The sequence below is a fragment of the Staurois parvus genome, unplaced genomic scaffold (genome assembly GCF_062004578.1).
Source record: "Staurois parvus isolate SC_StPar_1 unplaced genomic scaffold, SC_StPar_1.0 ptg000561l, whole genome shotgun sequence".
NCBI classification, from domain to species: Eukaryota; Metazoa; Chordata; class Amphibia; order Anura; family Ranidae; genus Staurois; species Staurois parvus.
In genome coordinates, this window is record NW_028318357.1 from 75,997 (window position 1) to 98,395 (window position 22,399).

General features: G+C 43.3%; 1 protein-coding gene across 1 annotated transcript in view; it reads left to right on the forward strand.

Moving 5' to 3' along the window:
- Positions 1-22,399, forward strand: part of LOC149450867 (midasin-like) — a gene marked incomplete at its 5' end in the record, with an annotated part of 107,224 nt that overhangs the window by 75,165 nt on the left and 9,660 nt on the right. The window contains 8 exons of the mRNA XM_089691289.1: positions 37-177; positions 9,167-9,314; positions 11,378-11,667; positions 13,188-13,334; positions 13,854-13,955; positions 14,264-14,462; positions 14,550-14,717; positions 15,507-15,664. Of these exons, the coding sequence (XP_089547415.1) occupies positions 37-177; positions 9,167-9,314; positions 11,378-11,667; positions 13,188-13,334; positions 13,854-13,955; positions 14,264-14,462; positions 14,550-14,717; positions 15,507-15,664 (1,353 nt within the window). The remainder of the gene's footprint in view (positions 1-36; positions 178-9,166; positions 9,315-11,377; positions 11,668-13,187; positions 13,335-13,853; positions 13,956-14,263; positions 14,463-14,549; positions 14,718-15,506; positions 15,665-22,399) is intronic.

Here is a 22,399-nt window from a genome sequence, read left to right on the forward strand (position 1 = left end):
TTTCTAATCCTTTTTCTTTTTTCTTTTTTTTTTAAGGGAGAGTCTGAGTTGGTTGCTAAGGATGACAACCAAGATGCTGGAAATTCAGATAAAGATAAGAAGAACTTGAAGGATGAAGCTAAAGAGGAGCAGACTGAAGATGGCCGGAAGGATAAAATCCATGAACAAATCGATGAGGTATGTGTATACCTATATAGTGAACAGCTATATATATATATATATATATATATATATATATATATATATATATATATACATATATATATTCTCAGTGTCACCTCAGCTGAAATATCTGCTACCAGCACCATCCTTTACCAGTAGGGTAGCCAGTGATAATGTAGCTCCCACACATGCACGATGCATTTGCACCATCTTACCACTAGGCTTTACTCTTCTGCAGCTTAACCACTTGCAGTCCTAGCCAATTCTGACATTCCTTTCCTACATGTAGAAAACTTTTTTTTTTTTTTTTTTGCCAGAAAACTATTTAAAACCTCCAAACATTAGTAGGGATGCACCGAAACTTCGGTGGCAGAAACGTTTCAGCTGAAAACACCCCTTTCGGCCATTTTCCGAAATGAATAAAAGCACCAATACCTCGTCGCTGATCAACCTCGCCGCTGCCCGCCCGCCCGCCCGCTGCTGCCACCACCACCAAAAAATGTTTTAGAGGGACAGTACAAAAAAAAAACAAAACCTTAAGTAAAAAAAAAAAAAAAAAAGTTTAAAGTGCCCCCGTGCACGCACATAGTGGTGAACGCATACGTAGGCCATGCCCACATATGTAAATGGTGTTCAAACCACACACGTGAGGTATCGCCACGAACGTCAGAGCAAGAGTAATACTTCTCACACTAGACATCCTCTGTGACTACACTGCTAACCTATAGAAATTTTTAAAGCATCACCCATGGAGATTTTTTAAGTTCCGCAGTTTCACGACATTCCACAAGCTTGCGCAATTTTAAAGCATGATATGTTGGTTATCTATTTGCTCACCATAACATTCTCTTTTCATATTTTACAAAAAAAATTGGGTATATATTGTCGTTTTTTTTTTTTTTTTTTTTTTTTGCAATATGTATTTTTTCAGCCGAGTGCATTTTGAATTTTTGGTTTCGGCACCAGAATTTTCATTTCGGTGCACCACTAAACATTATAATTATTTTTGTGCAGGGGCCCTAGGAAGTAAAATGGTGGCTTCTGCATATTTTTGTCACAGGACATTTGCACAGTGACTTTTTAAATGCAAATTATTTAAAATGCATACTTTTAATTAATTTTAATGCACAAAAACACAATATAATACCTAATTGTTTGGTAAAATATAAAAGATGATGTTACATTGCCTAAATAGATAATAGATACCAAACATGTCACACTTTGTGTTCAGTGCCTGTATGTTGAATGGTGCCAAACTACAGTACTTAAAAATCTCCATAGGCAATGCTGTAAAAGCATTTACAGATTTCCAGTTTAGATTTACAGAGGAGGTCTAATGCTAACATTTTTTTCCTTGCTCTAACTTTGTAGTGATACCTCATGTGTGGTGCAATCACCGTTTACCTATGTGTGCAGGACCTACGTGCATGTCAGCATGGGGAACAGGGGTGCTTTTACTATTTATATTATTAGGTAAAATGTTTTTTACGCTGTATCTTTTTAGATTTTATTGCTATCAGAAGGGATGAGCATTGGTTATTTATGGAGACATCTGGGGTCTATTAGACCCCAGACCTCTCTTTTGGCCTTCAAAGCATCTGAACAAACCAAGATCAGTTTGATCAGATGCTTGTTCAAGGCAGAATCAGCTTGTTTTTGTGAGACTGAAACATGAAGTGAGGAAATCCGTGTCACTTCTGGTTTCTGACAACACAGTGGGAGGAACAGCATCAGTTCCTCTCACTGTGTCCCAAGAACTGGATGCTGCCAGTCGCATCCGTACCAGGCTCCCCGATCACACTGGAGGGATAGTAAAGGCAGATGTAGGAGTGGGTAAAAGTAATCCAGCGGCTTTTTAGCTGCTAGGAGTGTCACGACCCGCGGCCGCCGCCACCAACAGGCGACAATCGCACAGCCGCGACTAACAGTAATACGTCCCGCCCACGGCGTCAGACCTTCTCACCAAACTCGTGACCGAAGGGCCGGCCGATCCAAAACCGCAGTGTGACGCGCGTAACAAGGCCCCACCCAGCTGCACCCTACACAGCGATTGCCCAGCTAATGGACTACAATCGGTGCCTGCAGCCTGAATGCGCTTGTTACTGGGTCGGGTTAGTTACGCAACTAACCCTCTACTGCCACCACCACTTTTGTCGGAGACTGGGAAACTCCCGTTATCAAATATACACTATAATGATTGAAATATTGATCTATATAGCACGGCCCGCAGACCTGTTATACAGAGATATATAACAAACAGTAGCGTCTCTTCAAAGGCAGGGATTCGTGAATTGCAAGTAAGCGCTTAGAAACAGTTTAACACTTTCAGAAAGAAAGATTTATTGCTAAAAGCGTCAGATGCAAATAAATATATACAAAGATGTCACAAAAATATATATATATATATGTATATAAAGACACAGCAAACATAGAATAGCGAGGAAATTACAGGGTAAGTTACTTGCCTTGCCTGGTTTTAGCAAATTCAAGATGCAGAGCAGAAAGGTTCTTTGATCTCCTCTGTTACGGTGTTACCTCGGAGATCTCTGTGTGTGTGTGTGTGTGTGTCACAGACTAACTCACTTAACTCTCTTAAAGGTCCCTCTCAAAAGGGGAGGGGGGGGCTCTGACTTGGGAGTGGTCATTGGGAAACTCTACACTAAATTACCAGCTTCATATCCAGTGATATGAACCATACAGTTGACCTGAAGAATGTTCAGTTCTGGGTCAGGTTGATAAGGTGTGGGGCTTACATAGCTTTGGGTGACCAAAGTGACACCTCCGGAGACGGGCTGGCTCCACTTCTCATGTGTTAGCCTCCTTGTTCCACATCATCTGCCAGGAGATAAAGTCTGCCTCACAGTAATGCAAGGGGGGGATGTGAGGAATGATTCGAGGAAGACCTCAAATACAACAAGGTAAAGGAGAACTCTGCTTCCAGCTTGATGAGCTAGTTTGCTACACCTCCCCCTTAAGTGGGAGCTAAGGAGGGATCTACAAGTTCTCTCCTGACGCACCCGACCTCTGTCCAGAGGTTCCTCTTGGGACGTCCTGGTACCGCTGTACTGCGGGAGAACCGACTTCCGTCTGAACAGGAAGCCGTTCTCTCCAGCAGCACTGCTGGGCCGACCAAGTGAGTGGTCACAGGTGGGTACCAGTCGGCTGTGGCTATCCGAATCCCGTGGCAACTGCCGGGGTGCCCACCTGTTCACAAAACACTTCGGCTCAGAGGTGTCCTTTGCTAACGTATTAATATGTAGCTTCTTGTCGAGGTAGAGAAGAAGATTTCCCTCTCCTACCTTCTTCCTCAGGCTTAGGACTACATCTGGCCTGAAGGTAGTAGCGTCCGTGTGCACCGGAACCGGATAGGCGAATTCTGGGCCTCGCCTCCCAGTGGTGTCCACAGGTACCTTCATCCAAGATGGACAGTCCTCGTTGCCTGCTAGCATCCAGGACACCAGTTCCTCCAGTTTCCTGTCTGCTAGGCCAGTCACAGGCCCAGCTGAGCCATGATCATCGCATCCAGGCGTCTTACCATAGCCAGCTGTACCCGCGACTGATATAACCTGCTTTTTGGCCCGGGGAGCGGACCAGGCCTCAACTGCCTCAGTCTCCCCACGCCCAGACCTCTGGGGGTCTCTTTTTACTGATGGGTTCTTAAACTGAACCGCTGACATGCCCCTCTGACAGTTACCCTTCTTGGCTGTCGGACTGGGCACAGGCGGTTTGTTCCAGCCTAGTGACAGGGGCCCAAGTGGCTCTTCCCAGACAGGGCCGAGCACCGTGAGGCCCCTATAGTGGACAACTGCACCCAGGTCCACTGCGCATTGCGGGCCACTCCTGACCGCGGGAGTGGTGGTCGGTGCCTTCTCAACCCCAACTAGCTTTCCCGTGGATTCAGGCAAGCCACATGGGGTAGTGAAGGCTGCCTCGTCTGGAGCTTGCTGGGTTAGAGATGGTGGTCCATGCTCCTTGCTCAAGTCCATGATGGCAAAACGGGCACCTTCCGGATGCTCCATTGCCTCATGGCTCCTGGGCATGGGGTAGGCCACAAACCCAGGGCTGGTGTTCAGTTTCCCAAGGTTCTCAGAAAGCCTGGTCATCGTATCCTGCTGGAGGACCGCGACCACTAGGACTGCCCAGACTCTAGCTGATCCCTGGATTCCTGACTGTGCCATTCCCTTTGCCTCTGTGGCCCAATCAGCCGGCACCTTCTGAATCCAGACACCATCTACCAGAGGCCTGGGCAGCCGCTCCGGACCCCGAGTGCTAGGGAAGGGTGATTGGGTCTGGGCCCGGAGGCCCTCTCTCTGTAACCCCAGCATCAACCTTCCTTCCACTCGTAATCCAGGCCTGCTGCCTCTGACCTCTGTCTGTCTGCCTGTGAACACACCTTGACAAGTGAGATTAACTGACAGGCTTTCAGGCTCCCAGCCCCCGCTGACTAGGCCAGTCATTCTAGCCTCCTTGCTCGTTTGTTTACTCTCCCCAGCAGGGGGGCTCAGCTCAGGACACAAGCCGAAATCTCCATATGAATGACTTTCCAGAGCTGCCTTCCCTGTGGGACTACAAATCTCAGTTAGCTTACCTCTGAAGGTCCTTTGAGACTCACTTTTCAGGGCTGCCTGAAATGTGGAACTACAAGTACCAGCCAGCTTACCTCTGAAGGTCCTTTGGGACTCACTTTTCAGGGCTGCCTGAAGTGGGAAACTGCAAGTCCCAGCCAGCTTACCTCTGAAGGTCCTTTGGGACTCACTTTTCAGGGCTGCCTGAAGTGGGGAGCTACAAGTCCCAGCCAGCTGTGGTGTGCCTTCCTTAGCAGGGCAACTCACAGTTAGCGGGCCTCTGAAGCTCTTTTGGGAATCGCTTTTCAGTGCTGCCTGAGGCATGGAACTACAAGTCTCAGCCAGCTGCCTAGTCCTATGCAAGGCCAACGGCTGGGCACTTATCAAGGCACAATCTTCTGAGCCTGGGCAAGGGACAGGCCTATCCAAGTCATCCCCTTGCTCAGCCCCCAGAGACTGTACCTCAGCCCCCAACACTGAAAATGCATCCTTTGTTTCATCACAAATCTCATACTCATTGTTAGCATTACCAACATTGCCGTCAACAATACAAACATTATCAATGACATTACCATCAATGCTACTGATATGATCCATGACATTCCTATCAATGCTACTGATATTATTACTGACATTCCAGACTGTATTCCCAATGTTACTAACATTAGTAAGATCACCCTCAGTGTCACCACAACGATCCTCAACAGTCATGTTCATAATATCAGTGACACATGAGTTCAATACCTCCCCAAGCAAGGGGATTTCTTCTTGTTCTCCAGCTAATGGAGACTCCTGTAGCCCCACACCATTCCCAGCCCCCTCCCTCTGTCCATCCACCGGTGGCCCAGACATTACCCCAATATCTGTCCACAGTACCTTGGCTTGTCCAGAGAGTTCTAGGGGGCCCTTCCGGGTCTTCTCGGCAGGGGCATAATACGACACAAGAGTGCCTAGGTCAGCACCCAACAAAACGGGTGGGCAGTTCATCTGAGACCCCCACCCCTCTCATCCCCCTCCCCACACCCCAATCTAGGAATACCTTTGCACAGGGTATGCATGAACGGGTCCCCCCAACTCCTGTGAGGGTCAGGAACTTTCCTGGGATGAGGTTCTGTGGCTCAATCAGCTCTGGTCGGATCAAAGTGACGTCTGCCCCGGTGTCCCGGAAACCAGTTGCAGACCGGTTGCCCACGGTAACGGGCTGCAAGTTGTCGGGGTTTACCCGCATCTTCCTGCGAACGAACAGCACAGAAGAAGAGTTGCTGGCCAGATGACGTCATCTGCTTCTGCTCAGGACACTGTGTCCTGAGATGTCCGGCTTTCCCACAGGCGAAACATTTGTGGGTGTCAGGCAGGAATGGCTTGGCTCCAAGCGCTGCAGGTGTGGGCGGAGGGGAAGCTTGACTCACCGAAGTAGGAGAGGTTGCTAGGGACGATTTCCCCCCTTTCCAGCTGTTTGGAGGAGCCTTGCGAGGTTCAGGCACTCGCGTGTGGACGAAGGTATCGGCCAGATCTGCTGCAGCTGTAGTAGATGCTGGCTCCCTCTCCAAGACTAACTGTCTGACGTCTGCTGGACGAATGTGCAGGAGTTGATCTCTGATCATGAGATCCTCCAAAGATTCATAAGAATCAACTTTCAGTCCCTTAGTCCACTGTCGGAATGTGGTACGTAAGCGACTTGCCACATCCGTGTAAGAGTCCCCAGGTCCCTTCTGCATGGACCTGAACCGTTTGCTGTACACTTCCGGGGTCATCTGGTACCTCCGGATAATGGCATCTTTTAAAAGTTCATAGTTATCATCTTGCCTCTCTGGCAATTCAACAAATGCGTCCAGGGCCTTGCCTCGTAGCCCTGGTGTCAGGTACCGAACCCATTGAGCTTGGGGCACATGGTACTGACGGCACGCTTTTTCAAAGGACAGTAAGTATGTGTCAATGTCACTGTCCTTTTCCATCACTGGAAACTTGGCTGCGCCCACGGAAAGAGTGCCGTCCCTGTGATCTAGGGCCCCGAGGTTTTGACCCGGTTGCTGCTGGAGCCTTGCCATCTCCAACTCATGCCGACGATCAGCTTCCCTCTGCACTGCCTCCCTCTCAGCTTGGCGTTCCGCAGCTTCTCTGTCAGCCGCTGCTTGGCGTTCCGCAGTTTCTCTGTTAGCCTGGCGTTCCGCAGTTTTTCTGTCGGCTGCTGCTTGGCGTTCAAGGAACTGCAAGTATGCCATAGGATCCATATCCATAACACTTTTCAGGGCTTCCTGCATCTGAGAAGAGTCCCTGCTGGTTCCAGGCACCATGGTGTTAGCGCACTCAGGTGGTGGTGTGATGTTAACCTTTGGTGATCCTCCAGTGTCAGTCTCTGTATGCCCATCCTGTGAGGCCGTCTCTGAGCCACTGGCAATGTGGGTAACGGGAACCCCTCCATGTTCAAGTTCCCCCGAGTTCTGATTTGCTCGGATATCATACTCCACTAGATCACTAATCAAATCTTCACGAGTTTTGCGACCGACGTCCAATCCTCGTGAGGCACATTCAACTTTCAAATCACCTTTGCTCATTTTCTCGTAATCTGCTTCACCAGGCATAATTGCAAGCAAAGATAAGATAGAAAAGAAAAGTAGGAAAAGAAAATAGCTGTTGCTATGTGTCTCTCTATACACACATATATATAAAATAAAATATGCACCACTTGTTTCTAAGGACTGTTTCCACAAAGGTTACAATCCTTCAGTGCAGAGCCAACTTTTAACACTGCACTGAAGCTCTTAATGCAATTATCCCACGTACGCCGCCAACAATATGTCACGACCCGCGGCCGCCGCCACCAACAGGCGACAATCACACAGCCGCGACTAACAGTAATACGTCCCGCCCACGGCGTCAGGCCTTCTCACCAAACTCGTGACCGAAGGGCCGGCCGATCCAAAACCGCGGTGTGACGCGCGTAACAAGGCCCCACCCAGCTGCACCCTACACAGCGATTGCCCAGCTAATGGACTACAATCGGTGCCTGCAGCCTGAATGCGCTTGTTACTGGGTCGGGTTAGTTACGCAACTAACACTCTACTGCCACCACCACTTTTGTCGGAGACTTGGAAACTCCCGTTATCAAATATACACTATAATGATTGAAATATTGATCTATATAGCACGGCCCGCAGACCTGTTATACAGAGATATATAACAAACAGTAGCGTCTCTTCAAAGGCAGGGATTCGTGAATTGCAAGTAAGCGCTTAGAAACAGTTTAACACTTTCAGAAAGAAAGATTTATTGCTAAAAGCGTCGGATGCAAATAAATATTTACAAAGATGTCACAAAAATATATATATATATATATGTATATAAAGACACAGCAAACATAGAATAGCGAGGAAATTACAGGGTAAGTTACTTGCCTTGCCTGGTTTTAGCAAATTCAAGATGCAGAGCAGAAAGGTTCTTTGATCTCCTCTGTTACGATGTTACCTCGGAGATCTCTGTGTGTGTGTGTGTGTGTGTGTGTGTGTGTGTGTGTGTGTGTGTGTGTGTGTCACAGACTAACTCACTTAACTCTCTTAAAGGTCCCACTCAAAAGGGGAAGGGGGGGGCTCTGACTTGGGAGTGGTCATTGGGAAACTCTACACTAAATTACCAGCTTCATATCCAGTGATATGAACCATACAGTTGACCTGAAGAATGTTCAGTTCTGGGTCAGGTTGATAAGGTGTGGGGCTTACATAGCTTTGGGTGACCAAAGTGACACCTCCGGAGACAGGCTGGCTCCACTTCTCATGTCTTAGCCTCCTTGTTCCACATCATCTGCAAGGAGATAAAGTCTGCCTTACAGGAATGCAAGGGGGGGATGTGAGGAATGATTCGAGGAAGACCTCAAATACAACAAGGTAAAGGAGAACTCTGCTTCCAGCTGGATGAGCTAGTTTGCTACAAGGATTACTTCTACTTTGAAGGTAATCACTGGCCCTAAAAAATTATATCTCAGTCATTGCTGCCCTCATGACCAAGATATCACTCTTTTAATCCAGTGACGTACCTGTACGTCACTGGATTAGAAGCAGTTAGCAGTGTAGGGAGTGTATGCTGCAATGCACATGCATAGCAAACTAAATTTAAAAAAGAAACTTAATATTAATAAATTATTTAAAGCATAGAGGTTTTTTGGCAGAAATCACCTCTTCTATCTGTGTCTAACGGCAGTCTTCTCTGACTTAAATTTAAGCTTAAAGTGATTGTAAACCCTCAGATGTACCCAGTGAAGTGACCAACATTAGGTGATAGAGATTAAACAAATCCTTCTGTATAAGTTGTAACTGTATTTGCAGCAATTTCTTTCATACATCGTTCTGAAAACTCAAAGGATTTCTTGATTTGTAATTACTTAAAAATGTTTTGTGTTTTGGACAATTGGTATGTTTTTTTTTTTTTTGTCCTCTTTATGTTAGCGAGAATATGATGATAATGAGATGGATCCGTTTCATGGTAAGCAAGATACTCAGCAAGAACCAGAATCTCTGGACCTTCCCGATGACCTGAATTTGGAAAATGATGAGGGTAAAGTCAGTGGCGATGAAAAGGATGAGAACGGAGAAGGTATTCACAATTTAACTGCAATAGAAAGTTCTTATTTTTAATCAAACTAGTAGAAATTGCAACTTCAAGACACATTCCAGTTTAGATTAAAACCCTTCATATTCCAGGGGCTCTCTAATAGGTCCCATAGGTCACTCTCTGCGCGTTCGTATTGCATGTGCATTTGTTTTCTTAAAAACAATGCTATTCATATGCATGACTTTTTCTGTGAATGTCTTGATTTTAAAATAATGTTAAATCTTTGGTTTCACTAGTTTATCTAGTGTAGAAAATAAGGGGTCCACTCCTAGCTAAAGTCGAAAAGTGATCTTCCAAGCTGTTCTGATGGAGTAACGATGCTGGTTTCCTTGACAATATATAGAAGGAAGTGAAGGGACCATTCATATTTTAAGTATGAACTATATTAAAAAATTAAAATGTATTATTTAGACCCTGTTACCATAGCATGCCAATTAGGTATTGAGCTATATTCATTGAATTACACATTGTAGTCTTGGTTACCTCATGTGTATTGTTGACATGATCTGCCAGCTGATGGTTGTAGTTCCCCATGTATCACACTTTAATTTCCTTTGAAAAGAACTTGGGGTGTTCGGGTTTTCTTGGCAAAAAAATAGTTTAGTTTTCATGATGTCCTGCAGGACCTTTGGGAACCACCTCAATACCAGTTACACCTTCCATTCCAGACCGTTTTCCTATACTGTGACAGTTTGACCTTTATTTGGTTCCCAATTCCTTGCAGAAACCACTCTTTGAAACCATTAGGGCTATTCCCTTGGAATCTTGCCAGCAAGTAGACTTTCTGTTGGCCATCTGTCAGACTTTGAACTGACTGTCCTTTCCTGTAAAGAGCATTTCCTCATAATTCACAAGGAGGTTGTACTACACCCTAGATCATCCTTACTCTGAAAGTTGATTTCAGCATTCCATCACTGGAGACATTGTAATGCCATCCTTGTGCTCTGCTTCTAAGCATCTATAGGAAGCTTCTCTACATTGGCTGGGCATAGGCAAAACGATTAACCACTTCAATACTGGGCAGTTGCACCCCCTTCCTGCCCAGGCCAATTTTCAGCTTTCAGCGCTTTTGCACTTTGAATGACAATTGCACGATCATGCAACATTGTACCCATTAAAAAAAAAGTATCCTTTCTTTTTTTAGACAGAGCTTTCTATTGGTGGTATTTTTTTTTTTTTTGCTAAACAAATGAAAAAAGTCTGACATTTTGAAAAATAAAACCTTTTTTCTTCATTTCTGTTGGGAATTAGTGACATCCATCCTAAGAGTAAGCCAGCTCTGTAGTGAATCAGTAATCCCTTTTTTCTTTTGTTGCTGAAGCCTGCTACCAACTTGTGCAAAAGTGACAGTTGGCACTCCCATTAAGGTCTTTGACATTTATAAACATGAGCTAAAAGCTGCCTTAAAGGCTTCAGAAAAGCTGTTTGAAGCCTGTAAAAAGCATCAAACACATTTGCTGTTCATGCTGCTCTTATGCAAGCAGAAGCCTAGTCTTGCCTAACCATTGGCAAGGTTGACCTGTAGGTGCTGCAAATACATTTTGGGTCCTAGGGTTTGGGTGACTGGTCCTGGACGCATTGGCAGCTGAATGAAATCTGCACTACTTGTAGAATATTTTCCTTAGTGGATTATTTTTTATATTATGGTGATCATCAGAGGAAACCTTGTATTTGAGAGAACTCAGCCCTGACTTTAGTTCTGGCAGCAGGCAGGAAGTCAACCTGTACCATGGCTGGAACATAGCGAATGCCACTACAGTTCATTGCTGCATACACAGCTGCCACATTAATGTGCAATGGAAATAGTTTGTATGGCCCAAACAAACTATTTAAAAACTTAAATTTTGGAATTCTGCTTTAAATTGAGAGCCTTTTAATGTGTAATCCACTAAAACACTCAAACTATTTTAAAATAATGCACCGATAGATTGGAAATAAATTGCTCTGCACTGATTTTATTTAATTGGCAATTTCCTCCTTTAATGTTATCTTCCCTCCAAGTCAAATGGAACTTTTTTTTCTTTTTTTTTTGGGGCAAATTTAAGATGGAAATCCTTTTGATATTGATGAAAAGCCAATGGAAATAAATGAAGAAAGTAAGGAACAAGAAGATAGTGAAGGGAATTCTGAAAAAGAGATTCAGGAATCTGAAGAAACAGAGCAAGCAACTGAACAGGACAATAATAAGGAAGAGGAGTTACAAGAGGAGGGTCCACAGGAAACGGAGAAAGAAGTTGAGGAAGCTGAGGAAAAAGGAGAGAAAGTTCCAGATTCTGCAAAGGACACTGAAAATAATGAAAATGAACTACAAACTGAGCAAGGTCTCATGCCTCAGGTAATATAGTTCACATCAATCTTCATAAGTGGTCGTACATAAGGGGACTGTCACATTTTGATAACATTTTTCCTTTGGTCACAATCCTTTCAAAGGCCATCCCAACAGTCATAATCCTTTCCAGACCCATTCCCATATTTACAAATATGTTCATATCTCCTCTCCACTGTTTAGGATCTTTATCTAAAGAAGGTTAATGTATTAGGGTCTGGACCCAGAGTAATGAACTTTTGTAAACCTATTGCCGCTGTAGAAATTATTGTGAATTTTTTTTGGTTGCGGGAGCCTGTAAAGCATTGCACTAGGAATCAGTAGATCGCTGGTGCCATGCAGGGCTCCTGCAGACCTATCTGTATATCGGTTTGCCCAAATGGAATGTACAGGTAGACAGATATACTGACATGAAAATTCAATGAACTACCATGGTGCTCCACAGCGCCGTTATAGTTCGTTGAGAACTACAAGCCGACAGCCACTAGTTCATTCAAAGAACACTGTGAATGAATGGCGTGGCCATGTGGGTGGAGCCCCGCAAGGTCGTACTGTTTTAAAAAAGTTACAGCTTGTACGATGCACTTCTCCCCATACTTCTGTCACGGGAGGGGGTTTGGTCAGCAACTGCAGCATTGGGAAAATGTTACATGTGCCATCTTAAAAACAGGTGGAACATTTTAACATTTCTCGGCACAGTTGTTAATGTTTGCTGTTGCCTAGTTTGTACACTGAACCCATTTCTTTTTGCCTTTTAGTGACAAACATTCATTAATACATAAAACAGAAACATGGACCATCTATCTGTTATGTTCTTTACAAACAAAAAAGGAATGGAGGAAGATTTAGTACTTATAGTATGCCACATTTTAGGCATCTTTAATACAGGCACTGTGAATGGACAACGTGTCTATGCGACTCAAACCACTAGGTGCTGAATGCAGGCAGCCCATGTACGTGTAAGGCACACAGTTTCTACATGGACGCAGCTGACAGTCGTGCGGATCAGTGGCCCGAAAACACATTGTCTGCATTAGTGACACTCACCCACATGTCAGAGTAGGGGTCCATGCATCTGCTGTGTCCCTATACACTTACAGGGCACACCCTGGGAGCTCAAGCCGCATAAACACACAGCTCATTCATGGTCTATGGGCTTCAACACCTATGTGAATGAAGCTATAAGGTCAAACAAATAGAACCAGTTTTTGCATACGAGTAAGCCAAAAGCAATGCTCTCCCTTTGGCTGATAGCTTATCCGAACTGTCAAACATAGGCTTAGCCACCAGAGGGAGGCATCAGTGGCTACATGGCTAATATACAGATCAAAAACTCCAGTAATAACTACAGTTGATCTGCTCAAAATACACACACTCTGCATGCTCTATAATGTAAATCGCATCACAGTGTGATGTTTTAAAGCATATTATTTCTATATGTGCATTGTAACTATATGCATATAGAGAAACAACATATGCTTTTTACATATGCAAAAACGGTAACCAGGATGGATCTTTTTTTCTACTAGAATGATGAAAAGCCTGAAAATAAGGTGCAGGACTCCACTGAAAGAATGGAGCATGAAACATATGGCAAGACTGCAGAGGACAACCTACAAAGTGATGACGCTGCTGAATTGGCTGGTGCTGCTTCGGAAAAGGATGAAGCCAAACAAGTAAATTCAGTTATCAAATTTTTTTTCATAATTGGTATTGTGTTTGATGGAAAATAAATGTGCTATAAAACAGGTTCATTCACACTGTGCAGACAATAAATGCATCAAACTCTCCTTTTTTTTTTTTATGTTTTTTTAAGTGTGCAAATTGACACGTATAATCATGTCTCTTCACAGAAGTGCAGCATGTTGAACTGCACTGCCATCCTGTACACTATTAAAAAAAAATGCAGTATGTTTTCACTTTTCTGCATCGCACAACAGACCAGCGTTGTGATGCGGACGGGGCACACAGAAAACATTTAATTTTTATGCGCCCGTGCGATGATTGGTGTTCAGTACAGAATAGTGCCAGTCACTGCAGATAGCGTGAATGAGCTTTTAGGCAGACAAGATGATAGTATTTGCATGATCTGTCAACATTTGAAAAAATATTTTATTTGGTTCATAGAGTTGATCCTATGGTAAATGACCAATATTATTTTGAAACCTGAAATGTATTTGTACTGTAATGTTTAGGAACACGGAAATGGCTATGCTGATGCAAGTCAGTCTGAAGGGCACGAGTCCAAACTAATGGCCCGCCTGGCTTCTCAGAAGCAAAGTGTGCGCAATACACAGGTAAATTGCTTATCTGTTATACTGACACTGTCAGCATTCAGTTAACTTATTTTATGTTCCTCTTGAAGGAAAGAGAATTTTCATTGAACACAATGCTAGTTAATGACTGCAGTCAAGTTTGCACATTTTTAATGTTTATGAGTACATTAAAATGTCACTCTGTCAAACCACAAATTTGATTTCCTTTTCAAGAATACAATACTCTTTTGTTAAACAATTAATTTAAATAGATAAATATTGCCCATAGTAGTCCCTTTAGCTTTTGCTCTTGCGTATCTTTTTTTGTTTTTTTGTTTTTCTTTAACTAGAGCATCAAACGTAAGCCTGGGCAAGCAGATGACGATCGCACTTTAGGGGATCAGAATGAGCAGGTTCATAAGCGGTTGCGGACTATGGACACTGCCAGTGAAATGGGAAATGAAGACAAACAAGCACAACAAAATGAAGAGGCTGATGCTTATGAGCACATCAAACAAGGAGCACAGTCCTATGATGCTCAGACATATGGTACATTTAGAGTCGGTATTGTAACATGGCCGTTTACAGCATGGCTTGTCAACTGTTTGCTCATAACATTTCTTCTTCACAATGCAGATACAGCCAGCAAAGATCAAGAGAAATCCCAGCCACATAAGGAGGAACAAGATAACAGTACTGTGCAGGATGTAGAAATGGAGTCAAAGGAAGATGAAACATTGGAAGCGGTCAATGTGGAGCACCTAAAGCCAGAGGAAAAAAGATCCAATGAGTCTATAACACAAGGTAAGTAAGCAGATGGTTTAAAGCAGCTTGAGCACTTTAGGAGTCATAATAAGAACAGAGTCTTTGTAAAGGGTTTGACACAGTACATTCCTGCACAGTTCTTTAATTTAAGTAGATGCACATAGCTTTTGTTCTAAACTGGAACAGATCATTTATACTACAAACACTTTCAAAATACACAGAGGCTTAAAACACTACAGTAGAGGCAGTATATAATGTCTGCATCTAACTTTTGGATGCCTTTTGCTGCAGCCCAGTGCCTCGAATCCACAGCTGGTGTAAGTAGCAGCTTTCAACAGTACCTGGTAGTGTTATTTACAGACTCTGCCTCCTCCGGCTTGTTCCTGATGTTCAATAAGCCCACCCATTATACTGATGGTCCAATTGGCACAACACTGTTAGAAAGTATTGATACTTGTCAGTTAAAGTAGAATTTGATTCAGGATACCTGGATTGTGGAAGAAGACTTATAAATAGCAACATTTAAGTACCTGAATTGCAGTGCTGATGCTTGGCAGTATTGTTGGGGTACTGAAAGCTGTGTTTTAAATCTGTGCAATCATTCATAAGCAATGTGCAGCTGGTATCCTCACCCAGTCATAAATCTAAACTACCCTTTTTTTTCTTTTTTTTTTAAATTAAAAACAAAAGAAACTAATGAGACTGAAAAATTAAATCAAAAGCACTTGCAATAGATCGACTTGTAGATGTTTAAGCTAACAGGGAAGGGTGCATTGAAACTGAGCTTCGGAACCCTATGTAAATCTCTTGCATTGTCTATAAAAGCAGGGCCCGAGGAAAGCAAATTAGACTTGCAAGGACTAATGGTAGAAGATGTACAGAGAAAAGATGTGGAACCTACAAATGTGGATAAGGAGAAACATGAGAGAAGCACAGAGTCTACCATTCATACTGCCTGGGAGTTTTTAAAAGAAGGATCTGCAATGGTAAGCTCAACTTGCATTTACAACAAATGGGCAAATAACAATGGCGGATATTTGTAGTAGAATATTGAGTGTATCCTGTACTGTACTCTGATATGGAAATTACAGGTTAGTCAATTTTATTTTATTTGTGCAGTACAGGCTTGATATTTATAGACCCTGATACATCTGCAGGCAATGAATAAGAAGTGTGAGCAACAACCAGGCAAACAGACCTGTGTCAACAGGCCCAATAATAACAATGATCAACAGATTCAACGCAGTATCGCTGCAAGTCCTCAGGTGATGGACCTCTTTTCCCTTTCAGAGAAATCAATCTTAGCCTAACTAGTTTAATATTTTACTTCAGATTCTTTGATCAAACTCCTCACGGTCTTCTAATACAACAATAGAAGCAGTGTTTCCGAATCAGTGCAACCTTAGTAAAACCTTGGGAATCACACCCAGACACCACACCATAGGGGGTAGCCTGTAACTTTTCCTCAGGCCCTGGATCCTGCATAAGAACATTCACCTTGGCAGTTGGTGCAATGCATGCATTTAGCCACAGGGTGCTATCCTGGTCAAGCGCTGTGGCCATTCCCTATGGAACCTATGCTCCAAAGACCCCATCAGTGGTATACCCACGGTGAAGCCTGGACCCTATATAATAAGGCAGGGTGACCCTATTTACTAAACCTTTACTGTAGCCAGTAGCAAGCATTAAACATATTACCTCCATTACTTGCTTTATTTATGTTTATCCAGAATAGTATGCTTTTACATGCAATAAATATTGGAATGCATTCACTTTTATAGTGTAGACTTTTCAAACTTGGTGTTAAAACTCAACCACTTAAAAGCTTAGTCTCAGGTGGTTGACCACATGTTACATCATCCCACTGATTTACATGATTTACCACCACCTCCACCCAAAACCCTTTTTAAGGAGCGCGGGCGCTTCTTCCGCCCTTTTCCTAGGAGGAGGTCGATACAAAATGATCTGTACCTAGGTTGCTGTGTACTCCTTTCTGGACACGCTTACCTCATTTTTGGTCCCTACTCCATGAGTGCCCCTCAGGGGGAATATGGTTACCCATAGCAATGATGGAAACCAGGCACAAGGGAGCAGTGGCAACAGCTCAGGCAAACATTTGCTTTGCAGAATGCCTGCAAAACATTTAAACTCATAGTGACAATGCTTCCCTTGCAACAGAGCTGGGCCCAACGTTAACACCAGTCTATGCATTCCATTCTAGTTTTATCCCAGGCACATAACAAGAAATCTACTTAATTAAGACTGTTTTTTCTGCAACTATGTCATTACCCAGACGGCAAAAAGCTTTAATAAAGCCATCACTGTCCAGGGCTTAAAAACATTCATCCTCAAACGAATGGGCTGCTTTGCTTCTGCAAACGTGGGCCATACTACCTGCAGAAGTGTGAACCTAGCCCTAACACTGACAAGGGTGCTTACAATGGTCAACTTTTATTTATTAATGTAAAACCTTTATCCCAAAAGGAACAAAACTGTTGCTCTAACTGCTTATAATGTGTTAGCTGGTCTCTGGCTTTAACAGGTTTAGTGTATTTAAATATGCTAGTCCATGTAAAACCAGGAAACCACTCCTGTAAAATATCTACCTTACAGGGCTACCCCGGAAGTTCAAATACAACACAACAAACCACAAAAAATCTATATAAACATAGCTCTTGGCAACCAACTGTTTAGCAAATGCATTTTATGGCATATATAGAAAGATCTTAGACACAGAACACAAGATAAACAAATGTGTGTGTGCGCGTGCATACACACAGGCCTTGAAATTCGCGAGTGGAAATTACATGGGGGCGAGGGCTAGATCGATCAAACAGCCAATGGATATGGAGCGGGGTGCCGGCACCAGAGGCAGAATAAGCTTTTAGGCATTAAGCACTCACACACTACCCAAGGTCCTTAGGAGGTCCTATGACAGTCTCCTGAAAGGATGGGGAGGGGCCGCAGGATGGATTGTGCAAGCGTGCTACGAGTCCGGTCTGGTGAGAGGAGAGCATGACTGACAGAGCCCAAGAAGGAGGAGAATCCACAGACTGGTGAGAACTCCGCATGTAACAGTGGGAGGAAGGGGGAGAAATGTCTGTGACAGGAGTGCTGAGAAACGGAGTGTGACAGGCTGAGAGAGCCAGAGGGGAGACTTGTGTGTGTATGTGGTGGTTGGGGGGGCTCTGTATTCATTTTATGTAGTAGGGGGCCCTGTGTGTTCTGGGGGGGGGGGGCATTGTACCATAATGGAGACCATGTGTTCTAAGAGGGGGGTTGTGTGCTCCTTATAACCTCAAATTATGGAGGGATGGTGCCATAATTCTGAGTAGCAGAAATACCTATCACCCCCCTTTTTTGCCCCCCTTCTGCCCTCTTTTTCTCTCACATACAACCCCCCCCCCTTTTTTTTTTTTTTCCCCCTTCAAAGGAGGTTGCGGACATGGCTATGGGGGGGGGGGGGTGAAGGTGGGTATATATTTATTTCTGTAAGTGTATTCTGCATAAAACATTTAACAGTGTCATTTAATGAGAGAGTTTACAAGGGCGTGTTTAGGGGAGGGATTAGGGGCATGGCAGGGTAGCTGTTGGGTGGGGCAACTGGCAGCGAGTAACTCTTACGGCCTGCTAGTAGCTCAGGACTTGAAATTTTAAGCCGTGTGTGTGTGTGTGTGTGTGTGTGTGTGTGTGTGTGTGTGTGTGTATGTGTGTGTGTGTATATATATATATATATATACACAGTCATGGCCAAGAATAAAATACTGTCACCCCTACATTTCTGTCAGATAATGCCCCACTTCGCCCAGCAAATTGTTGCAATTACAAATGTTTAGGCATTCTCATGTCTTTCTTTTGTTTGTATTGGTATGACACAAAGTTGAGAACCAAAAAGCCAAATCTGACACATTCCACGCAAAACCCCCAAAATGGACAACATTATTGACACCCTCAATTAAATATTTGGTAGCACACCCCTTGGAAAAATAACTCAATCGCTTCCTGTAACCATCGATGAGTTTCTTACACCTGTATACTGGAATTTTGGATCACACTTCTTTCGCCAACTGCTCCAGGTCTCTCAGATTGGAAGGGTTCCTTTTCCCAACTGCTGTTTTGAGATCTCTCCACAGGTGTTCTATGGGATTGAGATCTGGACTCATTGCTGGCCAGTTCAGTACTTTCCAGCGTTTTATCTTAAGCCATTTCTGGATGCTTTTGGATGTGTGCTTTGTGTCTTTGTCGTGCTGCAAGACCCATGACCTCTGATGGAGACCCAACTTTCTGACACTGGGCCCTATATTGCACCCCATAATTCTTTGGTAGTCTTCAGATTTCATGCCATACACACTATGAAGACATCCAGTGCCTGAAGCAGCAAAGCAACCCCAAAATATCAGTGAACCTCCACCATGTTTGGCTGTAGGGACTGTATTCTTTAATGGCTTTATTGCTTTTTCTTAAAACAGTAGATTGGTGGCCTTTACCAAAAAGCTGTAATTTTGTTTGTTTAGCCTGTCCACAGCACATTCTCCCAAAAGAATTCTTCCTCAGATAAGTTTTGCCAAACTCCCATCTGGATGTTTTATGTTTGTGTCAGCAGTTGGGTCCTCCTGGGTCTCCTACCATAGTGTCCCTTTGTATTCAGATGGCGATGTATAGTGCAAGCTGACACAGTTGTACCCGGTGCATGAAGGTCTGCTTGAATTTGTCTGGAAGTTGATTGATGTTCTTTATCCACCATTTGAACAAACCTTCGCAGCAATCTTTGATCAGTTTCTCTTTCGTTCACATCCAGGGAGATAAGCTACAGTGCCATGGACTGTAAATTTCTTGACAATGTTGCGCACAGTGGACACAGGAACATTAAGATCTCTGGAACTGTAATGTTGAGATTGTCTGTGCTTTTCCACAATTTTTGTTCTCAAATCCTCAGACAATTCTTTGCTGCTCTTCTGTATGCTCCATGTGGCACACAGAGACGCACAACAGACAGGTTTAGCACCTGTTAATTGAAACAAATGACTTTAATTACAAATTACAGGAGCATCACGAACTTGGAATGCAATTGTTTCTTACAAGTTTGAGAAGGTGCCAATAATTTTGTCCAGTCCATTTTTGGAGTTTTATGTGGAATGTGTCAGATTTGTCTTTTTGTTCACTTTTTTTTAACAATTTTCTGGGTGAAATGGTTTCATTATCTGACAGAAATGCAGGGGTGCCTTTTTTTTGGCCATGACTGTATGTGTGACAGCACTGTCAATGCATGTGAAAAAGCAACACCTCTATCCATAATTCATATGTGACTTAAATACATAAAACATAAACCTTGAACTCCAAATTCATATAAAAACATCTTGTGATAAAACTCCTCAAACATAATAAGCTTATTAAAGTGTCCAGTGCTTAAATAAATTTCTAAAATCTTCATCTGTAGAAATCATCTTGATGCAAAGTGCTCACACCCCTAAGAGCTCCATCTTCCACTCTAATGATCACCAAACAGATCTTTTTTTGCTCAGAACCACACTACTCCACAAGATCAGCTCTCTCTCACCATAAACATGATCTTTTAATCTTATTCCATGTTCTCATTAACCCACAGCAAACACTGGTTGAAAGCAAAGAGCGAAAAGGCTCCCCAGCATAAAACCTTTTATTTCTAAAAGCACTGAAATGAATCAATTGCACTTATATAGGACCAGTGTCCTTCGCAACACTAAGGAATAGACCACATGTAACTTTAAACTGTGCTGGCTTCAGCTGTAACATACAGACTGCAAGCAGGCACCTACTGTGCAGGATGACGTCACGACCAGACCAATCCACTCCCCCTTACTAATTTCATTGGATTATTTATCCTTAGGGACTTCCCTGAAGATTTCAATACAATGAAATGCGTAAAATGCAATATGGCAACCTGAAGGCATTCTGTACAGTTTGTGTACAGAACTTCCCCCAGAAATGTAATTTCCTGCGTGTGTGATTGGCTACACTAAAATGCAAGCCAGATTTTAGGCATCCCCTGTTGCATAAATATAATTTCTGGTGATATACTCCCAAATGAAAATCACATCTAAAGGAATGCAGACCCTGCCAATTTACTCATCAGAACCCTGCAAGTGCAGCAGCTGATTAAAAAAAGTTATTTTTTTTTAAGGATTCAGTAGGCCAGACTCTACTATAAAGTCTTATTTTGCTATGGAAAACTGGACAAGAGACATCAATAGTCAATAATCAAATCTTTCTCCTAACAGCTTGTACTTGCAGCCTCAGCCTTACTATTCTTCATAGACATCATGGAGAATGCGATTCATCAAATCTGCAGAATGTCCACATCCACAGAATTTTATGACTTTGAGCTTGGTTGAATAACCCTGCTTGGGAAAGGTGCCTCTTGCTTCTTCCCTTAAAAGATGAGATCACCTTTGGAAAATCCCTTGAAGAATTCATTGAAGTGGATACTGAGGGAAGGGAGAGAGGGGTCCTTACCCCACTATCCACAATCGCTCCTACCTATTGAATTGGCCTCCTCTACTTTACATATACAATCAAGGCATCATCTACTGCAGGTCCTTACTTTCATGGAAGACCTTCCACCTCTAAGCCCACTGGACCTGCTAAGTAGCCTACTTCACATTGAAGGTTTACCTCCACCCCTGGAGGTGCAAGGGGACACATCTACAAATTTTATTCTCTCAGTTTAAAACTTCGATTTCTTGACTTTTTTTTTTCCTTTTGTCCACACTATCTATGGGGCGTTACACCTCGGTCACATCAAGCCCAACTTCACTAAGTCGCATGATCTTAAAGTCAGGGGACATGCCGATTTCAGGTGCGATTTGTAAGATATCTGACACAGATGTCTATGCAAATCGCAGCAAAAGTAGGGCATGCACTACATTGGAAATCTGTGTGGTTCCGACCAAGTCATTTTCCTACAGCTTATGATAACAAGATTTGGTCATGTCCTTTCCTTTTAGGATACTATACAAGGACAAGCCAAATCCTACATAAAAACCCTTGTCTGTTTAGGATGACTCGTGTTCTTTAAAATATCTGTCAACTGATGCATTGGTTAGACTCCTGCAAGGTCTTCTACAGACCGGCCAATATGTCTGCCTTATATTCTTAAGACCTGCCACTCAATACGTCATGCGAGAGAATGTCTATTATTAAAGATTAAGGCAGCCCATACATTAGTAATTTTCACACATCCACTCAGCTATGGTATTCTAACAGCAGGAAGACTTCCCGGCCATCAGAATATACTAATCAGCGCTGCTGGCTATTTCTGGGTCTAATCCCTACATCATTCCTATTCATATTTTCCTTCATTACATTTTGTCTGTCTGGTCCATGTTCAGGAGCAAACTCTTAGTTGCACCCCTCATTAGACTCGCCCTGAGAATTTATTTCAATTTATGCTGGTGGACTCTTTAGAGACCAACACTAGTTATCTCTACTCAGTCACCAGGACTATTTTGAGGAGCTATGCTCCACTACCTAGAGCTTTTTTTTTTTTGTTTTTGTTTTTTTACTCCCTAGTACATTAATGCACCTCCCTGGCTTAAATCCTCACTCTACCCTGAGCTCTGATTTGTCCTCCCTCCCCGTATCAGGTTTGCCATTTACCAAGTTGATTATTTTATGGGCTAAGAACCCATTCTGCTCTTGCCTTCTAAAAAAACTGATCTTGTATACTGTTTGATTCCATTTCC